This window comes from Scatophagus argus, chromosome 2 (genome assembly GCF_020382885.2).
Source record: "Scatophagus argus isolate fScaArg1 chromosome 2, fScaArg1.pri, whole genome shotgun sequence".
Lineage (NCBI taxonomy): Eukaryota > Metazoa > Chordata > Actinopteri > Scatophagidae > Scatophagus > Scatophagus argus.
Window position 1 is genome coordinate 24,513,632 of NC_058494.1, and position 22,093 is coordinate 24,535,724.

The window sequence follows — 22,093 nt, forward strand, 5'->3', positions numbered from 1 at the left end:
CAGAAATCTACTTGCACAAAGTGTATTTTCACTTGTCTGGGATAAACAAATTGTCTGTTATGCTTCGCCTCATAAACATTTTTACCCACTGCCATTTTTTTCACGAGTGCCCGATCAGTACTGTGCATGTTACAACTCTCAACAAAGATGAGAAAAACATGAGATGGCTCACTCCTTAGGTACCTCCATCATCATCTCCTGAAAGACACAATATGTTTGGTCTTTATTGATGTTTACAGCAGAAAGTCCTACAGAGGAGGTGTGAGTTTATTTGACAATAGTAACCAAAGTCCTTTTTCTCCTCCTCGAGGTAACATGGACCGGCACCATTATGAAACCTTCGAGAAGTTTGGCAACCATACTTTCCTACTGCACCTTGACAATGGGAGAGCGTGAGTATTTCTGGTGTTAGTGTGTGTGTCTGTGTTAATATACTTTTTCCTAATGGTTGCTTGGGTTGACTGGCTTGACTGACTCTGGGTCTGTTTGCAGATTTGGGCGACACTCCAAAGATGAACCTTCGATCCTGGCTCCTCTGGAACAGTGCTGCAGGTAGAAACAAGAGAGTGATCACAAGTGGTGGTGAAATCTTTTGATAATTGTCTTTGTGTACTTTGCAGTTGGTTTAGCACAGTTGAGCATGATCCAATTTTGTGTCGTACTTTGTGCCTCACATACAATGTAACCTGAATATCATAAAAAACAGTAATGCCTTCCATTTTCTTCTGGTCTCCATCATTTCTTCCTGCCTAATCACACCATCCTCTCCTTCTTTCTCTCCATCACCTCCCTTTCGTTTTGCTCCGTTTCCAGAATCCGTCGCTCCACTTGGCTCCGCCTGCGTCTCCTGACTCTGCCGCAGTATCGTCTCAGCGACGTCATGAGCGCCTCGCTGTCCCTCGATCCCCTTCACAGCGTGGCTCCGCTACTGTCAGAGCCCCACCTTGCTGCTCTTGACCGCCGTTTGAAAACTGTGCTGGAGACTGTGAGTCGTTGCCAAAAGAGACAGAGTGAAGATGGTGCTGATGGAGAGGTCATCTATGACGACATTGTCCACTTGAAAGACACAACCACACCTGCAGGGTAGGCCGCGCTGTGTGACACTGATGTAAATGATTACATGTTACACTTGCACATGCAAAATGGTGTCTCAGTTGCATTAATGCCATAGTTAAAGTCACATGGATATTTAATGGTGTCTTGACATGTTCTCAGTTACAGTAAAACATGTTGTAATCTGCTGAAAAAGATGTGATGACAACAAAACTAACAATTGTTTTTTGCCTTCTTTTTTCCAATACAAATAACTACTATGCACAGTATGAAACATAAATCTGTCCTAAATTGTTTCCTTGATGTTTTTATTTCCCAGTTATTTTCACCGTATTTGAAATACCCTCTGTAATGTGTTCCTTTGAATATTAGAATAACTGGCTGTTCACACTGACCATATGAAGTGTTGTTTTGATTAATTCATACTCACTTAGTCACAACCCCAAATTGACTGATAAAAGCAATTTGAAAAATGTTTTGACCTTTAAATTGGAAAAGACAATTCTACAACTTTTCTATTTTTTTTTTTGTGATTATAAATAATCTGTAGGTCCTCATTCTGACACCGTTAGCAGAAAAGTTATTATGTTATTATTAAGATTAGAATTACCCATTAGGATTTCTGCTGGGCAGCGCCTAATACAAATTGCTTCTCATGGAGTGGACGTAGTATAGGTCAGCTGCAGTATGAAGCACAAAACAACAGGAGCACCATCTAAGTTTTGAATTGGACCGTCTGATTCTTTGATGCGCATGTGAAGACCCGTCTCCAGCTTTCCTCACCTCTTCGTGACTGATAGAGAGAGTTAGCGATCAAAGCTTTCATCTGGATTCAATATGTTGGTCTAATGATGGACAGAGAAGGTGATCCTTATGTTATTTTCATGTGCTTGATGTGTGAGAGGTTCACAGCTCATAGATATTCAAAATGTGAGTCAGATATATGATTGAAGCGCTCAGGATCAAGTTTTCTTAATAAATTGTGGGATTGATCTGTTTGTATCTTTGGAGTTCTCAGTATGTACCTTTTTTAAGGCAGTAGTTTGTTTCATCAAAGTTGAGGTCCTCCCTCAGGTGTGAGCCGACGTCACAGCTAGTTGGGCAGCTGCTTGTCCTTCTTCTCCTTTCCTTTCAGGCCTTCAATCAATAATTCATCTGGCCCGGTCATATCGATGGCACCTACTCCCTTTTCGGTACCCCTCGCTCACTCGTTCTTTCCACGAAAACCGTTGATGACAAGGGGGTAAAAGAGCTCATTAATGAATGACAGGAGAAGGGAGAGAGCAAGGAAAGCACTATCATTCTATCAGACAGGTGTCGTCGGCCTTCTGGAGAACAGCAGGGACAGAGGGACTGCAGTGAAGGTGACTTTCACTGCTTTAAGACGGTGACACCCAAACGATAAGATACTTCTGAGGAGACTTCAGAATTTTGAATGGGATCACAGCCTCTTTACGGAAGTTCGTTTTATCCCTGTAGTTAATGTTTTTTTAAGGCTTTCTCTCTTCTCGAAGTTCATATTGTCTTTGAAATCGATCACTATGTCTGGAGCCACCAGTGACCAGCTGCACAGATCCACTTTATCTGTCTACTTGGTGAGTTCATGTTGTCTCCTTGTTCTCCACGTTTGGTTTGATGTGTATTTAAACGTGGCCTGGCTGGAGTGACTCAGGTGAGTATCAGAATTAAAATTCCACTGTGTTTGGTGATGGCTGAAGTGGAAACGGTTTCTTATAGCGTGCTGGTTTGTATTTCTCTTTGTGTGTGTTACTGTAGAACCTGATGGAGCACTTCAATCCTGGCCTCCAGAAGCTTGTTGCTCTGGGAAACAGCTATGTCAAAGCTTTCCAAGGTGAGTGACTGATGGGTAGATGTGGTGGTGACATTCTCTTGTAACTATGTATTACACTATGTAATACACAATAAAATGTTAATTAGAGGGATTAAGAGTGCAGGCGCTATAACTGGATTGTGTTGTCTTAGCTGCTGTTAGTAATGATGGTAATAATAATAAGAAGAAGAAGAAGAATGATGATAATGATAACTGTAACATACCTGTAACACAAGTTTTTGCCTCATTTAGTGCACAACATTTTCCCAAGTCAATGGGCTTGTTTTGTATGTTGGTTTCATTAAGTCATGAAGTAAACTGATATCTTAAATACTGAGCCAAAAGCTGTATTTCTGTACCTCAAACATGAGGCACCAAAGTTTGCAGCACCTTTTGTGTGCACCCCATTGTATTTGCCTGTCTGACCCCACTAATACTTCCTCTCTACGTCTCTCCAATCTTTATCGTGCGTTAGGCTGGTAATTGGGTGAGCAGCATGTATCATTAATGCTCCCCTCTGCCTGCTAAAACAAGAACAGGCCGTCAGTCACAGGGCAAACGAGGCGGCGTGGTAAAACTATACCCACTGACATGGGGCTATTCCTAGACCAAAATCACATATCACATGTCAGCACTGTGAGGCCTGAGTTCATAATAAATAAAGGCAGAATTAACTGGCTGCGATGTTGCTCCAAAGCCTGTAGGTTCATAATGTTAAGTGTAAAAATCTGTTCTGATGATTTTGCGTGTCCGTGCACTGCAGCCTTGGCTGTTTGCAGCGAGGCCTACTTCAGCGCTGTGGCTAAGATGGGTGACCAGGCCCTTCACACACTCTCATCTCGCTCTCTTGGTAAGCATGTGTGTGTGTGTCTGTTTGTGTGTGAGAATAATCATTCAGTCTTTCTACTGCAGGTTTCACCCTTCATTTATTGATTCATTCAACAGAATTGTCCTCTAGAGATGGCAAAGTGCTCTAACAAGTTAATGTCAAGCCCAGCATCCCAGACTGTAAAATACCGCACACACACTCCGTAACCTTAAAATTTCATCCTTTCATTACTCTCCGTCATTTGTGTGTGCATGTACGCATCGCTGAGTGCCTTCATGAGTGCATATTTTCCACAAGCTCCACTTTCACTCTGACCCTGGGGAACGTGTGATAGCATTGTTAACAGTAATTAGCATTATGCTAACGCATCCCCATTGAGAGTGTGTGGGCGCATACATCGGTGCAGGCACAGCAAGGCACACATGTGGTCCTGCTAGGTCGGCTAACTGAGAAGGTCAGGCAGCCACAGCGTGACCAGCGGCCCTATTGAGTGACAGCCTCTAAATTATAGATGGAGACGTTCTTTCAGCTGCACTCAATTCATTAGCTCAACCACAGACCGTGACAATAGACAAGACCAGAGGCACCCATAATATAAAGGCCTTGGCTAACTTTCCACCATCTTATCAGTCCGGTTGGTTAGATCAACACAATTCCTAGATGACTTGAGTGGTGTTGAATTGTGCTAAAGGCTTGGATCAAATAACTGGCATTCCCTCTAAAAATTGTGCCTCTCTGGACATAAATTCACAAAATGATCGACAGCATTAAACACAAGTAATGTTTTGCTGAAAATACTTGTCTCAGGGCTCCTCAAGCATCATAGACCTTTGTGATGTTTTCAATTGTGACAGCAGGTTTTTGATGTGTGTGTTGATCTGGTCTGGTGTTCATCAGTCATGTCTCCAAGTCTTCTTGTTTTAAACAGGGGATGTCCTGATCCAGATATCGGAAACACAGAGGAGACTCACTGCAGAGATGGAGGGAGTGGTCAGTACATGTATTGAGTCAGTACTCAGGTTATTCAGTCCAAGACGCAGCATTCCAGCAGTCTCAGGAAGGCTGGTTAAATGTTAATACTGCAGCATACTGGGAAATACACTTCATGTCTGGGGTTAATTAAGAAACGTGAAGAATTCAAACTGATGAGCTGAAGCTCTGCAGGTTTTGGGAGACAAATTCAGAGTGCTACTCAAATGCTTTCCTTTGATTGCAGTGGCTTTCGGTGATGTGAACAGGCAAAGCGTGGGCTCTGATTAAAAAGTTGCCCGGAGGACAGAGCGCATTTGCATTTAAATGTAGTCAAACAAAACAAGCTGATAACGAAAACTACTGTTTGAATAAAGACTCGGTTTCATTAATGACCACAAGGATGCCGTTTTTCTTCCTCCTGCAGTTTCGGTGGTTTCAGATAGAAGTGTTACAAGCCATGGAGAAGAATGTCAAGTTGGATGAGGAGTACATTGATGTGAGTTGACACGGGGAAATGTTTTTATATCTATCCTTCTGAGGATTGTGTTGAGATGGGAAGAATTTCCAGGAACTCACCAGGCTACCAACGTTAATAGTAAGGTAGAGGTCTGACCACAAAATAATATCACAATTTGTTTAATTACAATCGTGATCCACAATCTAAACTGCAATCTTTTTTTATCTCCCTGTAGTCGATAGCCAGATTTGAAATAACTTTTCATTTCCACCATTAAAATGCAATATTGCATCAAAGCTAGTACTCTTTTGGCACAAGCTTCTTATCCGCCATGATGCTAGCTTTAATTCACTTTGCCTTCAGGAAATTCAGAAATCACAGTGTTTCCTGTGCTGCAGGGTAGCCGCAGAGTGTATGAGCTGGAGGTAAGGAACCAGGCAGAAGCTTTGGAGAAACAACTCAGACGAGGAGCCTACAGAGACTCTCTGGTAGGTGCAGAAACACACACACACGCATACACATCACACAGGTTCACACACTCATTGAGATATACTACACGAAATGTACATGCACACACACACGCAGTGCCGCAGCGATACATCCGCACCGCTGCAAATGTGTCATTTCTCACATGTATGTACGCATGCTTCCCTGTCTGTGTGTGTGTTTAGGAGAACAGCGAGTACATGCAGTACCTGAGGCAGAGCCAGCAGGAGATCCTGAAGGAGGAGGAGAGGAGGTATCGCTTCTTAGCGGAGAAACACTGTGGCCTCACTCAGTCCCTTCTCTTCCTTATTAACAAGGTAAACACACACACCGGCAACACACAACAACTGGGAAAGCCAGTGCAACCCACTGCCTGCTGCAAATGATGTCGCAAAACCAACCTGCACCAGAGCAGGTTAAGTTCAGGCTACGTGATATAAAAATATAAATGAGAACATCTATTTTGTTTAGTGCACATTTGCAGTAGTAAACATCAGGGAAATCGGGACCTCAGCCCAGTTTCAGGTGTGTTAAGGTGGCACTCAGTTGATTAGAGCTGATGGAAAATATCTCTTTGAATAGTTTGTAAAATTTTGGTAAAAATAAAATGTGAATATTTATAGTTAAAGTTGCCTTCTACAATAATACAATTTTTAATTTCCTTTACAGGTATAGTAAAGGAGTATAATATAGTATAATAGATACTGTGAATAAACGTTTTTAACAGTTTTATTAGTATTCGATGATGATTATATAATATGACTTTAAATGCTTTTTTTATGCTGACGTTTTCTTAAAGCCACCACGGCCAACACAGTTTTACTCCATGTGTGATATCATGTGAATTGCTGGATTACCTGCTGCTGTCTGATCATGCCTCAGTGTCCGCTGTCCCATTTACTGATGCGTTTCTGCTCATTTTGTTGGTGCCTGCCTGATGAAGCTGAGATTTGATGAGCTGCTGACGTCTCTCTTTTCAGACTGGTGCATCTCTCCAGCAAAAGGCAGATGGATGGAAGGAGAAAGTGAATGAGACCAGAGGATCCAGACCTCGAACTCCTACACATTTGGACCAAGAGGCCCAGGTAGCAATGTCTCACATGGCTTAGTCGATTATCTTGATTCAGTGTAAACAATAGACTCAGTTAATTAGTATTCTAAGCACCAGACAGCCTGTAAAGAAGCTGCACTGACCCTGTGCTGTGTTGAAACTACCATAAATTATGGAATAGTGGCTTTGAACCCTTGCTTTATTCAGTACACTAATTTATTCAGTTTAGTAAGAAGTATTACTGTTCTTTGTTCAGCTCTGGCACTTTGGTCACACTCATGGATATTACATGTAATCCAATATTACAGCTCATCCATAAATTCTTGCTTTCTGAACATAATATTCTGTTTTCACCGACACTATTAGAGAGAGGTATTATTTTAACTTTTGAACTACAGTGCAGTGAGAGCTGATCATATTATTTTTCGCCCCCATGTTTGTGAAAGGTCACTGAATTTTTGATAAAAATAAAAAAAACAGTTAAATGATCCGTGTATGTTGTTTGTGACCAGCTGCGAGGTTCAGTGAGCTCTCTGCTGCAGACGGTAGCCAGAGATGAAGACATGTCCTGGGCCAGGAGGGAGCAGCAGGCGCTGGGCAGAGTGCCCTCTAGAGGTGGGAGGAGGACTGCATTTTGTGGATTGTGATTGTTGTGAATTAGTGTGATTACATTCTGACTCCCTTTAAAACCAATTGACAGCCTTAACATACTGTCCCCTTAATTGGCACATATGCTTTCCCTCCTTGTTGTCTCCCCTACAGCACCGTCTCCCCTTCCCAGCCGTTCTCGATCCAGCTCAGTTGGGGAATCTCTGGGTCTGGGTGGAGGGAGAGCCATGAGAGCCCTGGTGTCTCACCCCTCCTCCTCCAACCCAAAGCTTCTACCTTTCAACAGGGGAGAGACTGTAACTGTACTGGTCCAGGAGCCCCGCAATGGCTGGCTGTATGGACGCACTGACAGCAGCCTGCGGTGGGTAGCTGAGATGGAACGGAGCAGAAAAACTGCCTAACAGTCGGCGTAGATGTTCATAGACACACTACTCTTCTACATTCATTTCTAATGTCAAAAATAGTGTGTATTGTTGAATAGAGAAGATCACAGTATTCTACTCATGGTACAAGGAAAAGAAGATTTATGGTGCTTGAGTTGTTCTGTTTGTCACCTGTTTCTGTCTTATGGCCTCTAGTCAGGGCTGGTTCCCAGCTGCTTATGTGGCCCCTATTGAGGATTTCTCCAACACTTTAGCAACAAGGTGGGGATTAATGTCACACTGCACTGCAAATTTCAACAGAGAATTTTAGAAGTCACAAACAATTCCCCTTTGTGGTATGGTAGCCAACATTTCTGCCTTTGGTAGGAGTGACTGTCCTGTTAGATATCACTAAAAGTTCCTGTATGTGCACCTTTGACCCCTCAGTGGTGGTTCACTAAGAAGCCACAGTATGAATAATCTGCTGGACCCCACTGACACCTACAGCGACCAATCAGAGAGCAAGAGTTATGGTGATGTCCCGCCGCCAGCCACACCCAACCGCCGAGCCTCCGTAGATGTCCGGCCGATCTCGCCTCTCCCTGAGAAGAAGCTGGAGCCGACTGTGGAGACAAAGCCCGGTCAGATGAAAAGCTACAACGAACATCCACCTCCACCTCCTCCTCCACCGCCGCCTCCTCCATCCTCGAGCCAGAATCTTAGAAGGGGCTCTGTAGATTTTAGACCGGTCTCTCCCATCCCTGAAAGGAAGGACTCAGCTTCGGATATCCAGGTATCAGACTTTTGATTATGACAAGAATTGACTCTCAAGATTGGCATGGTGTTTCTTCTTCTGTTCCATATGAAGTAACCCCCTGAACTGGTACACCAGTCCAACTTCACAAACACAAATCTGTTTTTTAGGCATTGTCACCTCATGGACCACCTGAAAATCCACTGTTTCCCAGGTAATTTTCAGTGTGTATGGACTGACAGGAAACCATTTGCCTGAAACTGTGTGATTTATACTTGTTGAGCACAATAACTTCATTCCATATGAGTGTGTCTGGTCACGTATCAGAAATGTGAGGAGTAGTTGATCTGAGTATTTCACAGTGTCAGTGAATGCTCAAAAGTATCCATTTATGTTCTGTTTGAGATGATTAAAACTAACATGTCAGGGAAGTTTTGCAGATGAAAGTTTAAATCCAGAAAACTATCATTAGTATCCAAATCCGACCACAAGTTCTTAAACCAATGAACCCCAAAGAAATTTGAAATTTAGAAATATAGTGAAGCTCTGAAGTAATCTCAGCAGCCACAGACACAATTCATTCAGCCTGTGTGTACAACACAGAGTGTGTGCGTGTGTTGTTCATTTGTGTTGACCAAAAGCAGCTGTGTGTCTGAAGGATTCTTCTAACTTTTTTTTGTCATCCTCACATTTCAGAGGCACAAACCCATTCGCCACCGTCAAGCTGCGCCCCACGACAACCAATGACAGATCTGCTCCTCGGATCCTCTGATCCCGGCACAGTTTTTAACCAGGACTGCCAGATGAGGCTGTGGATGTGAGATATACATTTATGTTTCAGGAGAATGTAAAGACTTCTCTGAGACGTGATGCTTTTACCCAGAAGGCCAGAGGAAGGTTTGGCGAGATTTTTTTCTACAGTGTTGGATAAAATAAAGCATTTCTTGCACCAAAAGCCAACAGGATACTGTAGTAAAGTTAATTTAACATCAGAACCCCAATTTTATCAACAATTTGTACAGTACTTAACTTTTTATATAGATAGGTCTGTTTGTTTCTTATAGTAGAAATACTAAATAGAATCGTTACACATTTTGGGAAACATGCATACTTGCTTTCTTTCTCACAATTCAATGAGAAGACTAATACTGCTCTTATATAAGTCTGCAGCTGGTTAGCTTAGCATAGAGACTGGAAACGGGTGTGAACAGCCCAGGTGATTCTGCTCAGGGGAAACCAAATCCACCTGCCAGCACTTTCAACCTGCCACAACATTTTCAACACAGACAAAATCAAAATAAATCTGAATTTTTTAAGATGTAATCCTTTCAAATCTGACTTTGGTCACTTTTATATTTGATCCTAAACACGCTGTGACACACATGGGATCTCTCACAGTTCCTCTTCAAGCCTGCAGCTCACCCAGTGATTGTAAATGTGTAATCCTCTTCAGCCCTCTGTGATTGACATGTCTTGCGATGTTTGGTTCGTTGTTGTTTTGTGAGTTTAATGGTTTGTGTTTGCGCTGTGTAACAGTAAGTAAAGAGACAGTTACTACTCAAGTTTTCCTTTATTATCATTTCTTTTCTCTCTTCATAGCTCTTCTCATATATCACTTATGTACTACATCATCTGATCGGAGGCAGGGAGTGAGGAGGAGGAAGAGGAGGAGAAGGAGGAGGAGGAGGAGGAGGAGGAGAGGTGAGGTGAGGGAAGATAGATGAGGAAGAGGAGTGGGAGGAAAGTAGTGCACTGATAGGTGAACATCTAGAAGTAAAATCAATCAGACTAAATGCACAACCTGAAATACACAGAGGAAGGAAATTAAGATTTAAGTCTTTATAACATCTACACCATCTACAGCACTAGTACCACCTGTTTTGAGACCACAAACTATCTTCATGAAATCATTAAGAATGATTCTGAAACCCATACAGCATGTGTGATTAAATATATATAAAAAATGAAACTGATGCCTGTATGTTCCTCCTCATGGTAACTCCGTGTTGGCCTGCTTCTGTAGTGTGTTGTAGCGAGGCCTGGTCTGACTCCATGCGTGGGGTGGTGGCAGTTACAGAACATGAATGGAGGTACGAAGAGGAGGAGGAAGAAGAAGTGGGGAGAGGGGAGGGGGGTTGTTCTGCTATCCACTACTCATGCACCAAGACTTCAAACTCTGAAAAGGAAAAAGAAAAATCAAAATATTTCCACAAACATTGAGACAAACTCTACAGCTTCCAAGCATAAGTTTGGCAATATTCTGTATTTCTACATTGTCAACAGATGCAGGGATGTCAGTGAGCCACATTGTTGTACTGGGTGGCAACATCCAGATCAGGAAATAACATCATCTTCTCTTCTTTTTTTAATATAATAAATTCTATTTTGTTTTGCAGCATTGCTCTGCTCTCTTACCGTCAATGCCAATCTTGCCGTCTCCGTCTTTGTCTGCAGCTTTGAGGAATGCTTTTGTCTCGCTGTCAGTCAGTTCTCTGCCCTCCTGGGAAAAGCCCTTCAGAACAAACCTGAGAGAAGTACAGACAAAGATGACTACAGGACAGCATGAATGAACATGAGCGCTCAGGACGTATGCTTTAAACAGTATGCAGTCTTATAGGCAAGTCCAGCCTCCGTTGTGTGTGTGTGTTGATGTGTCTGTGTGAGTTCCTCACTTGAGCTCTTCCTCCTCTATGAAGCCGCTGCCGTCCACGTCCAGAACCTGGAAGACCTTCTTGACGTTTTCAGCTGACATGGCCTTCATCCCCACCATTTCAAAGAACTTTTTGGGGTCAAATGTTTCTGCTGCACAAAACAAAGAAAGAAGCTGCAGACTGAACCATCAAACAGCTGAAACTTCTAGCTTTACATCAGTCAGTTTTAGAAACTGAAGTTGTATAATTAGCTCAAGAGGGCATAATGAATTTTCACAGCCAGATCTTCATAAGCTGTGGATTTAAATTAATAGCACGCATACACAGCAGGATAGACCAGTTCGTAACAGACCGATTTGAAAAGACCAAAATGTGTGCTCATTTTTGCATCTATCAGTATGCAAAACTAAAAAGCTGGAACTTCGTAGGCGTGTTTCTGCTGAGAATACGATGCAGCTCTACAACTGTTACCGACCTGCAAAGGCATCAAGAGCTTTCTTGATCTCCTCAGCTTTCAACAGATCAGTCATCGACATTTTGTCAGCTGGAGAGTGGGGACAGGGGGGAAGAGGAGACATGAAAGGTACAAAGTGAGAAATGAAAGAAGGGCATTTCAAAAAGTCGAGTGCAGACAACAGCAGTAATGGAACCGCAAAAGGCAATAATCTGTTACAAAAGCTACACACCAAATTTAAACTGGTAACATTATGTGTGATCTGATCTGAGAATATCTTTGGCCTAGCGATACTTAAGGACTAGAGGATAGGAAATCAATATAGCCCGTTTTTTTGGCTGTTTTCTTTTGGCATACAAACATCCACAAAGAGGATGTTGACTCTGGTAACCTAAAAGAATTACATTCAAAAGACGGCTTCAGCGGAACTTGTCACAGCCAGGATATATGATCCAAGGCCGCCAAGATGAAGACATCTGACACTAAAGAGAAGAACAAAATGAAAAACAATAAAAACATCACTTTGACCTCAGATCTACTTGATCTCATGTCAATTATGTACTGAATTATAGATCAGGGTGTTTCAAAGTCTCAGAATGTGGTCCCCAGCTCAGACAAAACATGGAAAAAATTGAACCAGGGTCACTTGATATTGGTGTTTCACGTACACCAAATACACGAAAAGGTTTGTCCTGAGCCATCTGTCAGTTTCTGACTCTGGGAAAAGTGGGGAAAAACAGTAAACCAAACCAAAACTAATGTATTTCTGAACTGGCTTTTTAACATTACACACATTTAGACTATTCTATGTGATCTCTTTTTGATAACTAAGTAAAAACTAAAGTAATATTGTTTTCAGCCTCCCCTGAATCAGTTTGAACCCCTCTCTCACTTTTAAAGCCTCTATTACCGACACATGTCAAATATCAAAGCATTTGTTGCCATTGTTTGCAGTGGAAAACTGGGTATGGATGTAAAGCTGGATGTTGCTGAAACAAAGAGTGTAATTGATTTGCTAAGTCATGTTTCCCCAAAGGTTTAAAACATTATGACAATGTCCCTTTGTTGCAGTGCTCTGCAGTAACCCCTTTCTGCCAGTAGGTGTCAGAACTGAGCTGAAGGTTCCCAGGATCCTTGATGATCCGTTGTACTGCGCTGATGTCCCTTGATTGTGTTATCTTTGTGAGAGTGTGTGTGGGTGTGTGTGTGTGTCGAATGCCACAAAATGCCTTGGTCAGTATAGAACAAAGTTACATAGTCATCCTCTTCCTTCTCCTCAGCTTTATTTCCGACCATCACATGTCTAAATATTTTGGCAGCAGAAGTTAATTAGTGAGCATGTATTTGTCGTTTCTGAGATGTCTCGAGATGTGCAAACTTGTTTTTCCATCTATCTGATTATGTCTTATAAATAGAAGGTCCTCCATTGCCAGTTAAAGATGTCTCGGGTTATTGTCTTTTGGCTTGTTCACAAAGGTCATTTGGGTACCTGATTAATCTTGAATGAATGATGCCTTGCGTTGTAAAGCGGTTCATAAAACTTGAAAAGCGCTTTACAAACACAGTCCATTTATCTTTTATTCACCAACAGCAAACCTTGACAGATGGTTCTGGTCTGTCAAGTTCTTCTTGTCAGTGTTGTGAGCAGCAAAATCTCACATTGTGTCCTGTGCGTCTCACTCATACCTGGCAGTCAAATGTTTGGCAGCGTTCCATCAGCCTGATGTGAAGTTCTCAGGTTCTTTCACAGCAGCTTTGACTTGATGGCTGTGGTGAAGGAAACTGGATTCTAAAGGCCAAAGTTTCTATCACTATTTGTAGCAAGCAAGCAAGTGTCCATAAGACTCCTTGGGATAGGTTAAAAAGTACAAAACTCCAGTGCAAACCCAGTGACTGCCATCTGTCCTGCAGTGAACCAATAAGACTGATGTGATGGATAACTGAGGTTACATCTCAGCACTGGAGCATGTCTGTTAATCAGACAGACAGACTTTCACTGGGGGCGGAAACGTCACTTCTCAGCTGTGAGCGGGATATAAATACAACAAAGCCAATACACCAGACAGGTACATGTTAAACCTTCACTTCTACATTGATGTTTGACTTTTTCCCCCAAGGGAGGCAGAAATTTAACCAGTGTTTGACAAGAAATCCAGAGAGCGACTTCAGCCCAGAGCGCAAGAGATCTCTGCGAGTTTGAGATTGATATTCTGGTGAGTTGAGCTGCTACACTCCCTTTTTCAACAGTTCAAAAGGCAGCAGTAATGAGAAACATCTAGAATATGCATTACTGTTAACTACTAGACTGAACTTTGTGGCTAACATGCCATTGCACTGCTCATAAACACCTCATCACGGTTACACATGGGCCAAGAAAACAGCCATTAAACCCACAGCTGCTGCAAACAAACAAGCAAACAAACCCCCAAAACAGCCTTGTGTTTTAGTAGAGTAAGAGTCGAGTGGAAATCCAAAGAGTTTGTTCAGAACAGCCACACAGGAAGGCAGAAGAATATTTACCTCCTGTTATTATGAAAGTTTCATTCATTTTGCTGCTTTTTATGGTTGCTGGTGTAGACCTTAGTTTCTAGTTTCTAGGTTTATTGGGAATTAAAAAAACATCACAATTCTTCTGATCATATGCTACCTCAGTATTTTTATTGATTTTTATTTTCTTTACAAGCCCAGCCAACCTTATACCGTGATGAATATTCTGAGTCGGTTTCTCGCAGACTTAAAGTTTAATCCAAAGGCCCTTCTGCTCCAAGCTACAAGCTACAGCTACGAAATGTGTGACCATTGTATTGCACTCAGGCTTAGTATTTCATTCAGTTGCATCATATCTGTTTGTAAAGATAAAATCAAGCAACCACTGTTTCATTTCTCTTTTCACGATGGCCTAAAGTTCATTCTTGTCACTGACCAACGCACTTGGAAGACCTGTGATTTCTGTTCTCCATTCTTTTCCCTTCCGTCTTACCTGAATGAAGGGGCTGGATGAGTGCACCTGAGGGGAGAGGAGGAGGGCGAGAGGAAAAGCGATGGGAAGATGAGGGTCGGAGATGGAGGTAAGATGAGCGAGTCGAGAGGCAGAACACAATAAAACCTTTACGGCTGCCTCCAAACACATTTACCCCATACACCGCCACACATCCCCACCTCACAGTATTCTCTCTATTTTGAGAAAGGTGAGGTGTTTGTCACGACATGACGTGCACGCCATTGGCCCTCGAGTGCGATCGCTTTCTCTGCGGCACTAACAAATCGCCCACAGGCCTATTAATAATACCACTTTATCTGACTGCCCTCGGATCTGATCTCCTGCCTGTGTGAACCCCTTCTTCTTTTGTCTTCACGCACAGCTACCCTCACTCTTATCTGCTTTGAGTTATTCTGTCATCCTTGTGTCAGATTCGTCTTTTATTCTCTTATTTTATTCTCTCTTCTTTTATGCAGCTGTGGCCTCCAGGGGACACTGACATTACAGTCTGACAGTCATGCTGTTGCTGCACTTGTTCAGTACAGAGACTTTAAAACGTGCTGTAAGGATGTTTTGTTTGCACTTCAAAAGATTCACCCACATGTAACACATACCTACATAGACAGTACAAACACTTAACATACTTAAAATGCCTGTGAGCAAGACAGGTGGAAAAGCTAAGAAAGCTCCTCCTAAAAGTCACTAAATAGCCTTAATTACAAACAATTAGGTGATAAAAAAACAGGGAAAAAAAGGAAAAATCTGTAGATGTTTGTTTCTCAGCTATCCACTTTGTGGTTGAAAAGTAACTGATGTGTATGTATTGACATTTCTGTTCCAGAATTGTACAATTGCAAAGCTGCACTGGTTATTCGTTTATATGGACATTGGATGAAATGTGTGAAAGGTGTTGCTCATGGTGACTTTTCAGTAACCTTTAGCGTCTCTCAGCTCGTTGTTTTTGGTTTTACAGCCAGAGAGAGTCGTTTTCAGTGGGAAAAACTCAGACAGGACAGCAGAACACAGCGGAGACACAGTTAGCGACTGGCTAGTGAACACAGAAGACCATCTAACATGTATTTCCCTCAGGTGTTGTTGGAGACCACAGCAGAGTGATAGAACATGACTGAGGAGTCCAAATGGAATCTCATGTCGCTCTGAGATGCTGGATGCCAACATGCAACTTTCAAAGGTCAATCCTATAACATACAATAATCCTATAGGCCAACACACACACACACACACATCTTAAGCCCTGCATAAGGTCATATTTTTTTCTCCCAGACTGAAGGCTGAAGTTGTACTCATCCCTTTCCGTTTTGCCCTAAACAACCTCCACTTTTTCTTCTTCTTTTTTCTTCTTCATCTTTCCTTTAATCTCTTTTGTTCTGCCCCTGTCCATTACTTTCCTTATCTCTCGTTCATGTCTCCACCCCTTCCACTTTCCTCTCTCCTTATCAAAGAACAAATTTGCTCCTCTTTCTCTGCATCCATATCTTCTCTTATGCCTTCTCCTTTATCACTTTTCAGTCTCCATCCTGTCAGGACCTGGACAGTTTGTGCCTCCTCTTCTCCCCCCTCCTCTCATATGTGGCTTATCTTTCCTTTTATCCCTTGTGTTAGTCAAGGCCAAGAGAGGAATTAATTTATGGTAGGTGCATGTAGGAGAGATAGAGAGAAAGAGGGAGACACGTGAGCAGAGAGAGGGGGAGAGAAAGAGGGGGGGGGGAGAGAGAGAGAGAGAGGAACATGACATGGAACAGAGGTCTGCAGCAGGAATTGCATGGTGGGTGTTGTGATATCCACCGCTGTCATTAAGGAGTCGGGCTGTTTTCTACAGTTGTGCTAATGGCTAACAGTGTTTTTAAAATTTATTCTAGTCAGTCATGAAATCTGAAAACCTGTTGTGTGAGGGGAAATCGCAAGGCAGGTGCGAGTTGCAAACGGGATAGTTAGAACCTGTTTAAGTTTTTTATTCTCTTTTAGGAATCAGATGTAAATACACAATGACAGAAATGAAATTAGGATTAACTTCAAGTGTGAATCTAACAGCATTTTTTAAATGAGGCCCCTGCTAAAAATAAGCTCACTATTGTAAAGAATGACTCTCATGTTGACACTTGACAGTAATTGTTTTGTCTACCACATAATCCTTTCATAGAGCAAGAATATCACTCACATATATTAAAATGATTATGTAAACTGCATTTCGAGTTTGTGTCCCTCTCATACAGTGTTGGAACTTTACCGCCTGACTGCGTCATGTATCCCAAAGTCTGTTAGTCTCGATGTCTGTATGTCCCTGTTTCTCGATGTCCTGCGCTGACCCTACGCTCTCTCAGTGTCCTCAGACTCTCTTTGCTTTCTCCTCTCTGTTGAATTACCCCTCATCAGCACTTTGCAGCATGCAGAAGGACGAGGGAGGACGGGCCCAAAGTGGTGAGGACAACACACTGGAGGGATTTGTAGTGGGGAGGAAGATCGCATTAAATGAGGTGACGCAGGCCAAGAGTTTATCAAGGACAATACTGGAGACGGGCAGAGGAATAATGAGGATAATGAAGGAGTAACAACGTTCTGAACACTCGAGAGGAGAGTAAACAAAGCGTCAACTACAGGAAGCAGAGAGAATCAGAAAGCATCTCAGCTTTTGTGCTCTTGGTAATAAATGAGGTGTTAAATAATTCTAGTTTCTGCAGTGCAAAGGTGGACAGACAGATGCATGCATGCAACAGGTGCATGAATGGCTGTGCGATATGCAGAGTGCTCCACAGATTAAATCTAAAAATGATAGAACAGGAGTGTTGGCAGACAGAGAAAGAGAGGAAGGAATAATTAAATGTGTTTTTAATGATCAACTTGCTATCCGGCAGCAGGTGCCGCATTAAGTCATGGCAGGGCGGTACAAGCCACAGCTGTGAATGTGTGTGTGGGGTATCCCTCATCTGCTCACCTCGATGATGAGCAGAAAGTGGCCCTGAAAATAAACTCGGGGTGACTCTGTACTGACTGTACAAACAGGAGGCATCGTAGTGTGCACGCAAGCTTAAAAAGTTATTTTGCCAAAACCCAACCATTGGCAGAGCGATGAAACATCTGTGACGCCTGTTCATCTCCTCATCGAGATTCAGAAAACAAAAGGGTTGTCTCTCACTGATGCTCAGTTACTTTGACGAGTCTCTGTGTGTTCAGTAGACAGACTGAAATGTAAAAACAGACGGATTGGGGTGTTGGTTAAAGGAAAGGGAAGGAAAAATGTCTACCTCGATTAACTTGCTCAGAAATGGTCTCAGTTCGGCCTTTAAAGAGTTTGCATTCTTCAGTTTTGGTTCATCTGGGTTGGTGACTTAACTACAGCACCGCTCGCAACTTCATGAGTTCAGTCCAGGCCTGGTTTGTGCAGCTGAGTGGGAGAAGGAAGCCCCACTCCCTGCCAAATGTGCATGACTGCACTGCAGGCACTGGTTATGGTGGTATATTTAGTGCTACTGTTACGGCTGGTGTGTGTGGGCGTGTGTGGGAGATGGTGAGATTTTAAAGGAATGCACCAAGTTGTTGGGAGTTTGATTTGTCACACAGCCAACCTGTTAAGTAATGAGAAACCGAAACCTTCTGCATTTTTGCTGGTAGATTCCAGATTGTCATGCTGATTGTTTAGTGCGCACTGTGTTATGGACAGCAGCTGACTGTAGTTTTATCTCCGCACTGAGAAAACTAAAATGTATTTACAGTTAACCCTAACCCTAGTAAGAGCTCAAATTAATTTAAGGTTGCAGCTTGTGAATTATAAACAAGTTTGAATTAACTGTGACGAGTGTGGATGTGCTGTAAGGTGTGTAGCGCCTGATCTTTAACACCGTCAGCTGTGAGAAAAGGCCTTTAACTGGATAAATGTAGGATAACACATAAAGCATGAGCACATTACATTACACTTAAGACACATGAATCTTTGACTTTTTTTAGGGTGGGGAAAGAGAAGAAAATACTTAAACACAATAATATACTTTCAACACAGAAATCATCTTCTTGTGATGCTAAAACAACTTCACTCCAAACACACAAGATTTTGGTTAAACTGCAGGTCAGGAGGTCAGGTGTCCGGACGTAGAGGTTCAAATTGGCTTAAATTTGGCTTCTAGATTACAAATAACTGTTGTTTGAACATCATTACAAAGAATCTATTTCAGTTTGAGGTTATGAGTCATTACATGCTGCTGAAGCAACAGGTTTGTGTAACAGACCCTCCACCTGCCCAGGTTTCAGTTACAGATCAGTGCTCACTTCTCCTGCTGGTCTTCAGGACAAAACAGTTACGGCCTTAAGTCGTTATTCAGTGCATCTAAATTGTTTATACAGTAAATAATGTGTGAAACTGCATCATAATGTAAGAAACAAGCATTTTATTTGCCACACACTGAAGTGGTGGATGTTGCACCACCAGCGTTACAGTAACAGAGTGACGTAAAGTGTGTTCAGACTGTTCAGCTCTTCCCCTTTCTGCTTCTCTTGTGATGTCTCTATGGCAACCAGCTGTAAACTCAGGCCGTGTGTTTGTGCTTACCGTGAAGAAGAAGAAGTGAGACTGACTTTCTGTCATCGTTTCACTTCTTCTGTTTCTCTGCGTGTGTGTAGGAGTGTGTGTGCATTTTGGTACCTGTTTGTCTGTCAACTTCATGACATATTGTATTTCATCAGCAGACGTTTTACACCAGGAGCAGCATGCAGTGAAACACGTCTACGCATACACATTCACATTTCACATTCTCACACACACACACACACACACACACACACACACACAAAATGTTTCTGCAATTCATGGCTGCCGATGGTCTGTTATATGAGCAGCACTGCAAAGGATTCGTCTCAGGCTGCATGAAAATTGATATGGAGTCAATATGTGCTACACACACACACACTCACACACACTCCTCTGTGCAGCATCACACTTTATTGCACCTACAGTCCTTACTCATTCACACTCTGTGTTTTTACTCTTTGTGCAGTAATAAGTTGAGGGCAACCCAACCAAGTCCCAGCCCTCTGCACACTTTGTCTGTTTTACTGAAGCATGTAACTGCTGTAAGCCCTGCCCCTTTGTGTGTGTGTGTGTGTGTGTGTGTGTGTGTGTGTGCGCGTGTGTGTGCAGTCAGTGATGGAGTGATTCGGGTGTTGTAGTCACAAAGCAAACAGGCTGCAGGGCAGCATTCAAGCTTACAGCGGCTGTGGCTTTGCTATGTGTATGCAGGAATTATCGAATAAACAAGTGGTTTGCTGAGCTTCAGGGTGTGTGTGTGTGATCAGTGGACATGCAGCACGACAGCATTCAGGACCTGAAGCAGAACCGACTTCACGAAGAGAGATCAGACTGATTAGAAATTATAACCACAGTCAGTGAGCCACGTGTCATCTGGAGCAGTGAGAAAGTGTTTGAGATTGGACAGTAAATCGGAGCTGATCTTTCTCTGCTTTCTCCGTCTCACACGCAAACCTCCAGCACAGCAACGACTTTGCTGACATCTAGTGTTAAAAGATTTAATCACCTCGGGCTTAATGTCTGAACTGCGAAGTTTCCAAAGTTTCATTCCAGTTATTCTCCCTCAGATTAATTCCACCCTATCCAACCGTCGTTCCAGGGGTCGACACTGCATCATGAAGTGTGTGTGTGTGTGTGTGTGTGTGAGGCTGGGTGTGTGAGTGTGTAACATTTGGACAGTGTTGACTTTCTGCTTTAGGTGAGATAAGAAGTGAGAGAAGAAAGGAAGAATGTCAGCACACAACGCAAGAAAAGAGTGGAGTAAACAGGTGGAGGCAGCAGTTTATCTCCTGAGCACAGCTCAAAGGGTCATTCACATGAAAACACTGAGCGTAACCACAGAATTTCCACGCCGAAGCGCGATAACAGGCTCGCAGCGTTAACACATCCACACACGCAGCTCACATTATTACAAATAAGTTATTTCATTAAGCGTTTGATGTGTATGAATGGAGTTCACATGAAGTCTGAAGAACAGCTGAGACGAGAAGATCATCGCTGGTGTCCTGCATGGGACGTTTTAACAACCTTCAGGAGAAAACATCTCATCCAAGACTTTTATCAGTTTCAGTAAAGCAAGTTTTATTTAAAGCTACTTAATATCTTTATATGAACAGTGGGTCAAATGACCAACTCCCCAGTTCCCCTGTCCTCTGTTTTTCGTTCCCATGACTTGAGACTTCTACTTTTTTGATTGATGAATGATTGGTGACTCAGCTGTTTTCAGCACCAAACATCACAGACGACGTTAGCGGCTGGCTGGCGACCGCAGTGGTTTCCCTCAAGAGTCGGTGAAGTGGAGCACAAACAAGAGTGAATACTGCACTAACACCCCACTAATCACACCGATCGATGCTAAAGCTGCTCTTTATCCAGTGGGAGTGTAAACAGTAAACATTTTCCCATTCACCCGTACTCATGGTAGCAAGCTACAGTTTAACCATCGGGAGCACTTTGCTCAGGGACGTTTGGACACGTGGGCAGGAGGTGTGGAGGCGACCTGAGGCCCGAGGAGCTGGGGATCGAACTGCCAACCCTGCGGTTAGCGGACAACCTGCTCTACCTCCAGAGGTGTCGTGTTGTGTTTACAGTCCTGCTGCCACCGAAAGCGAAAACAGATTTGTTACTGCTGCTGTCTGCTTCCCTGTGGCTTTTGGGAGCAGTTAATCAATCTAACTGAGCAACAAGGAGGCGAAAAGACTGAGAGAAAAACATGTCCTCCTGCTCACTGACACTCTTTACTCTTTATACTCGCTGTAGTGGCTCTCTTCAGGAGTGAAATCCACACATGACCTTCCCAAGCAAAAGGCGAAGACAAACACGTGACAGCTTGAAGTACAGCAGCAGGTGAGAACTTAAAGAGCTTCAAGGTCCTGCGGTGTGTGAGTCCAGAGCACATTGAGAGATGCTCAGTGACTCAGTGAGTTTTAACTACCATCCCCACTCACACCAAAACTTAACTAAGCGAACTTTAGTCACACAAACAAACGAACTACATTTTTAATTTAAAAAACAAAAGATAATGTAAACACTCGCCATCTAACATGACACAACATCCATCGCTTCATCGAAATTTCGACTATTTATTGATCACTTCTGTTCCCATTTGACTTTTACTGGTGTGACGATGGCCTCACACATCGATGTGTCCACAGATTATTAAAATGTTAACAAAAGGCTCTAAAAAAAAAGCTTCCATCCGGGTGAAAAAGACTCACTGAGCCACCGTCAGCACCTGGCGTCAGCACCTGGCGTCAGCACGATTCCCATCTCAGGTGAATGCAGCACCAAATCACTTTTTAGTCAAGTAACTGAGCGCACACGTCAGGGTGGTCGCAAACGTAAAGCGATAAGCTCTGTCACCGCCGGCGTGCTCCTGCGATGCTGCATGCAACTTGTGTGGTTCAGGCTGTTTTTGTGAAATTATAGTGTAACTCCTACGCTACATTCAAACTAATGCTATGTTTAAAGTGACACAAGCAGTGGCTGGTGCAACAGCCTGCAGGATGTGTGAAATGTATGTGAGTGTGAGTGTGTAAATATTTGTCTCCATCCAGATTGTTCATTC

At 42.9% G+C, this 22,093-nt stretch overlaps 3 protein-coding genes across 6 annotated transcripts in view; 2 read left to right on the forward strand and 1 right to left on the reverse strand.

Annotated features, from left to right (window-relative positions):
* LOC124050433 (extracellular serine/threonine protein kinase FAM20C-like) overlaps positions 1 to 1,270 on the forward strand; it is a 31,955-nt gene extending 30,685 nt beyond the window's left edge. For all 3 annotated transcript variants that reach the window (XM_046372973.1, XM_046372982.1, XM_046372990.1), the window contains exons 9-11: positions 311 to 392; positions 493 to 552; positions 814 to 1,270. In XM_046372973.1, the coding sequence (XP_046228929.1) occupies positions 311 to 392; positions 493 to 552; positions 814 to 1,087 (416 nt within the window). In that variant the 3' untranslated portion in view covers positions 1,088 to 1,270. The remainder of the gene's footprint in view (positions 1 to 310; positions 393 to 492; positions 553 to 813) is intronic.
* Positions 1,271 to 1,286: 16 nt separating this feature from the next.
* Positions 1,287 to 10,094, forward strand: baiap2l2b (BAR/IMD domain containing adaptor protein 2 like 2b). 2 transcript variants are annotated; one of them, XM_046373002.1, is made up of 14 exons: positions 1,287 to 2,905; positions 3,648 to 3,734; positions 4,642 to 4,703; positions 5,110 to 5,181; positions 5,541 to 5,630; positions 5,814 to 5,945; positions 6,609 to 6,713; positions 7,192 to 7,294; positions 7,442 to 7,649; positions 7,867 to 7,932; positions 8,098 to 8,443; positions 8,575 to 8,618; positions 9,101 to 9,221; positions 10,004 to 10,094. In XM_046373002.1, the coding sequence occupies exons 1-13, from the start codon at positions 2,836 to 2,838 to the stop codon at positions 9,174 to 9,176; spliced, it is 1,461 nt and encodes a 486-aa protein (XP_046228958.1). In that variant the 5' UTR covers positions 1,287 to 2,835; the 3' UTR covers positions 9,177 to 9,221; positions 10,004 to 10,094. The 2 variants fall into 2 exon arrangements, with proteins under 2 accessions (XP_046228958.1, XP_046228968.1); XM_046373012.1 differs by lacking the exon at positions 10,004 to 10,094 and having other exon boundaries at positions 1,287 to 2,648; positions 2,830 to 2,905; positions 9,101 to 9,893.
* A 345-nt stretch (positions 10,095 to 10,439) lies between these two features.
* pvalb7 (parvalbumin 7) overlaps positions 10,440 to 22,093 on the reverse strand; it is a 32,048-nt gene continuing 20,394 nt past the window's right edge. The window contains exons 2-5 of the mRNA XM_046373035.1: positions 11,531 to 11,599; positions 11,077 to 11,206; positions 10,820 to 10,929; positions 10,440 to 10,580 (exon numbers count right to left, since the gene is read on the reverse strand). Coding sequence (XP_046228991.1) covers positions 10,555 to 10,580; positions 10,820 to 10,929; positions 11,077 to 11,206; positions 11,531 to 11,591 — 327 coding nt within the window. The 5' untranslated portion in view covers positions 11,592 to 11,599 and the 3' untranslated portion in view covers positions 10,440 to 10,554. The remainder of the gene's footprint in view (positions 10,581 to 10,819; positions 10,930 to 11,076; positions 11,207 to 11,530; positions 11,600 to 22,093) is intronic.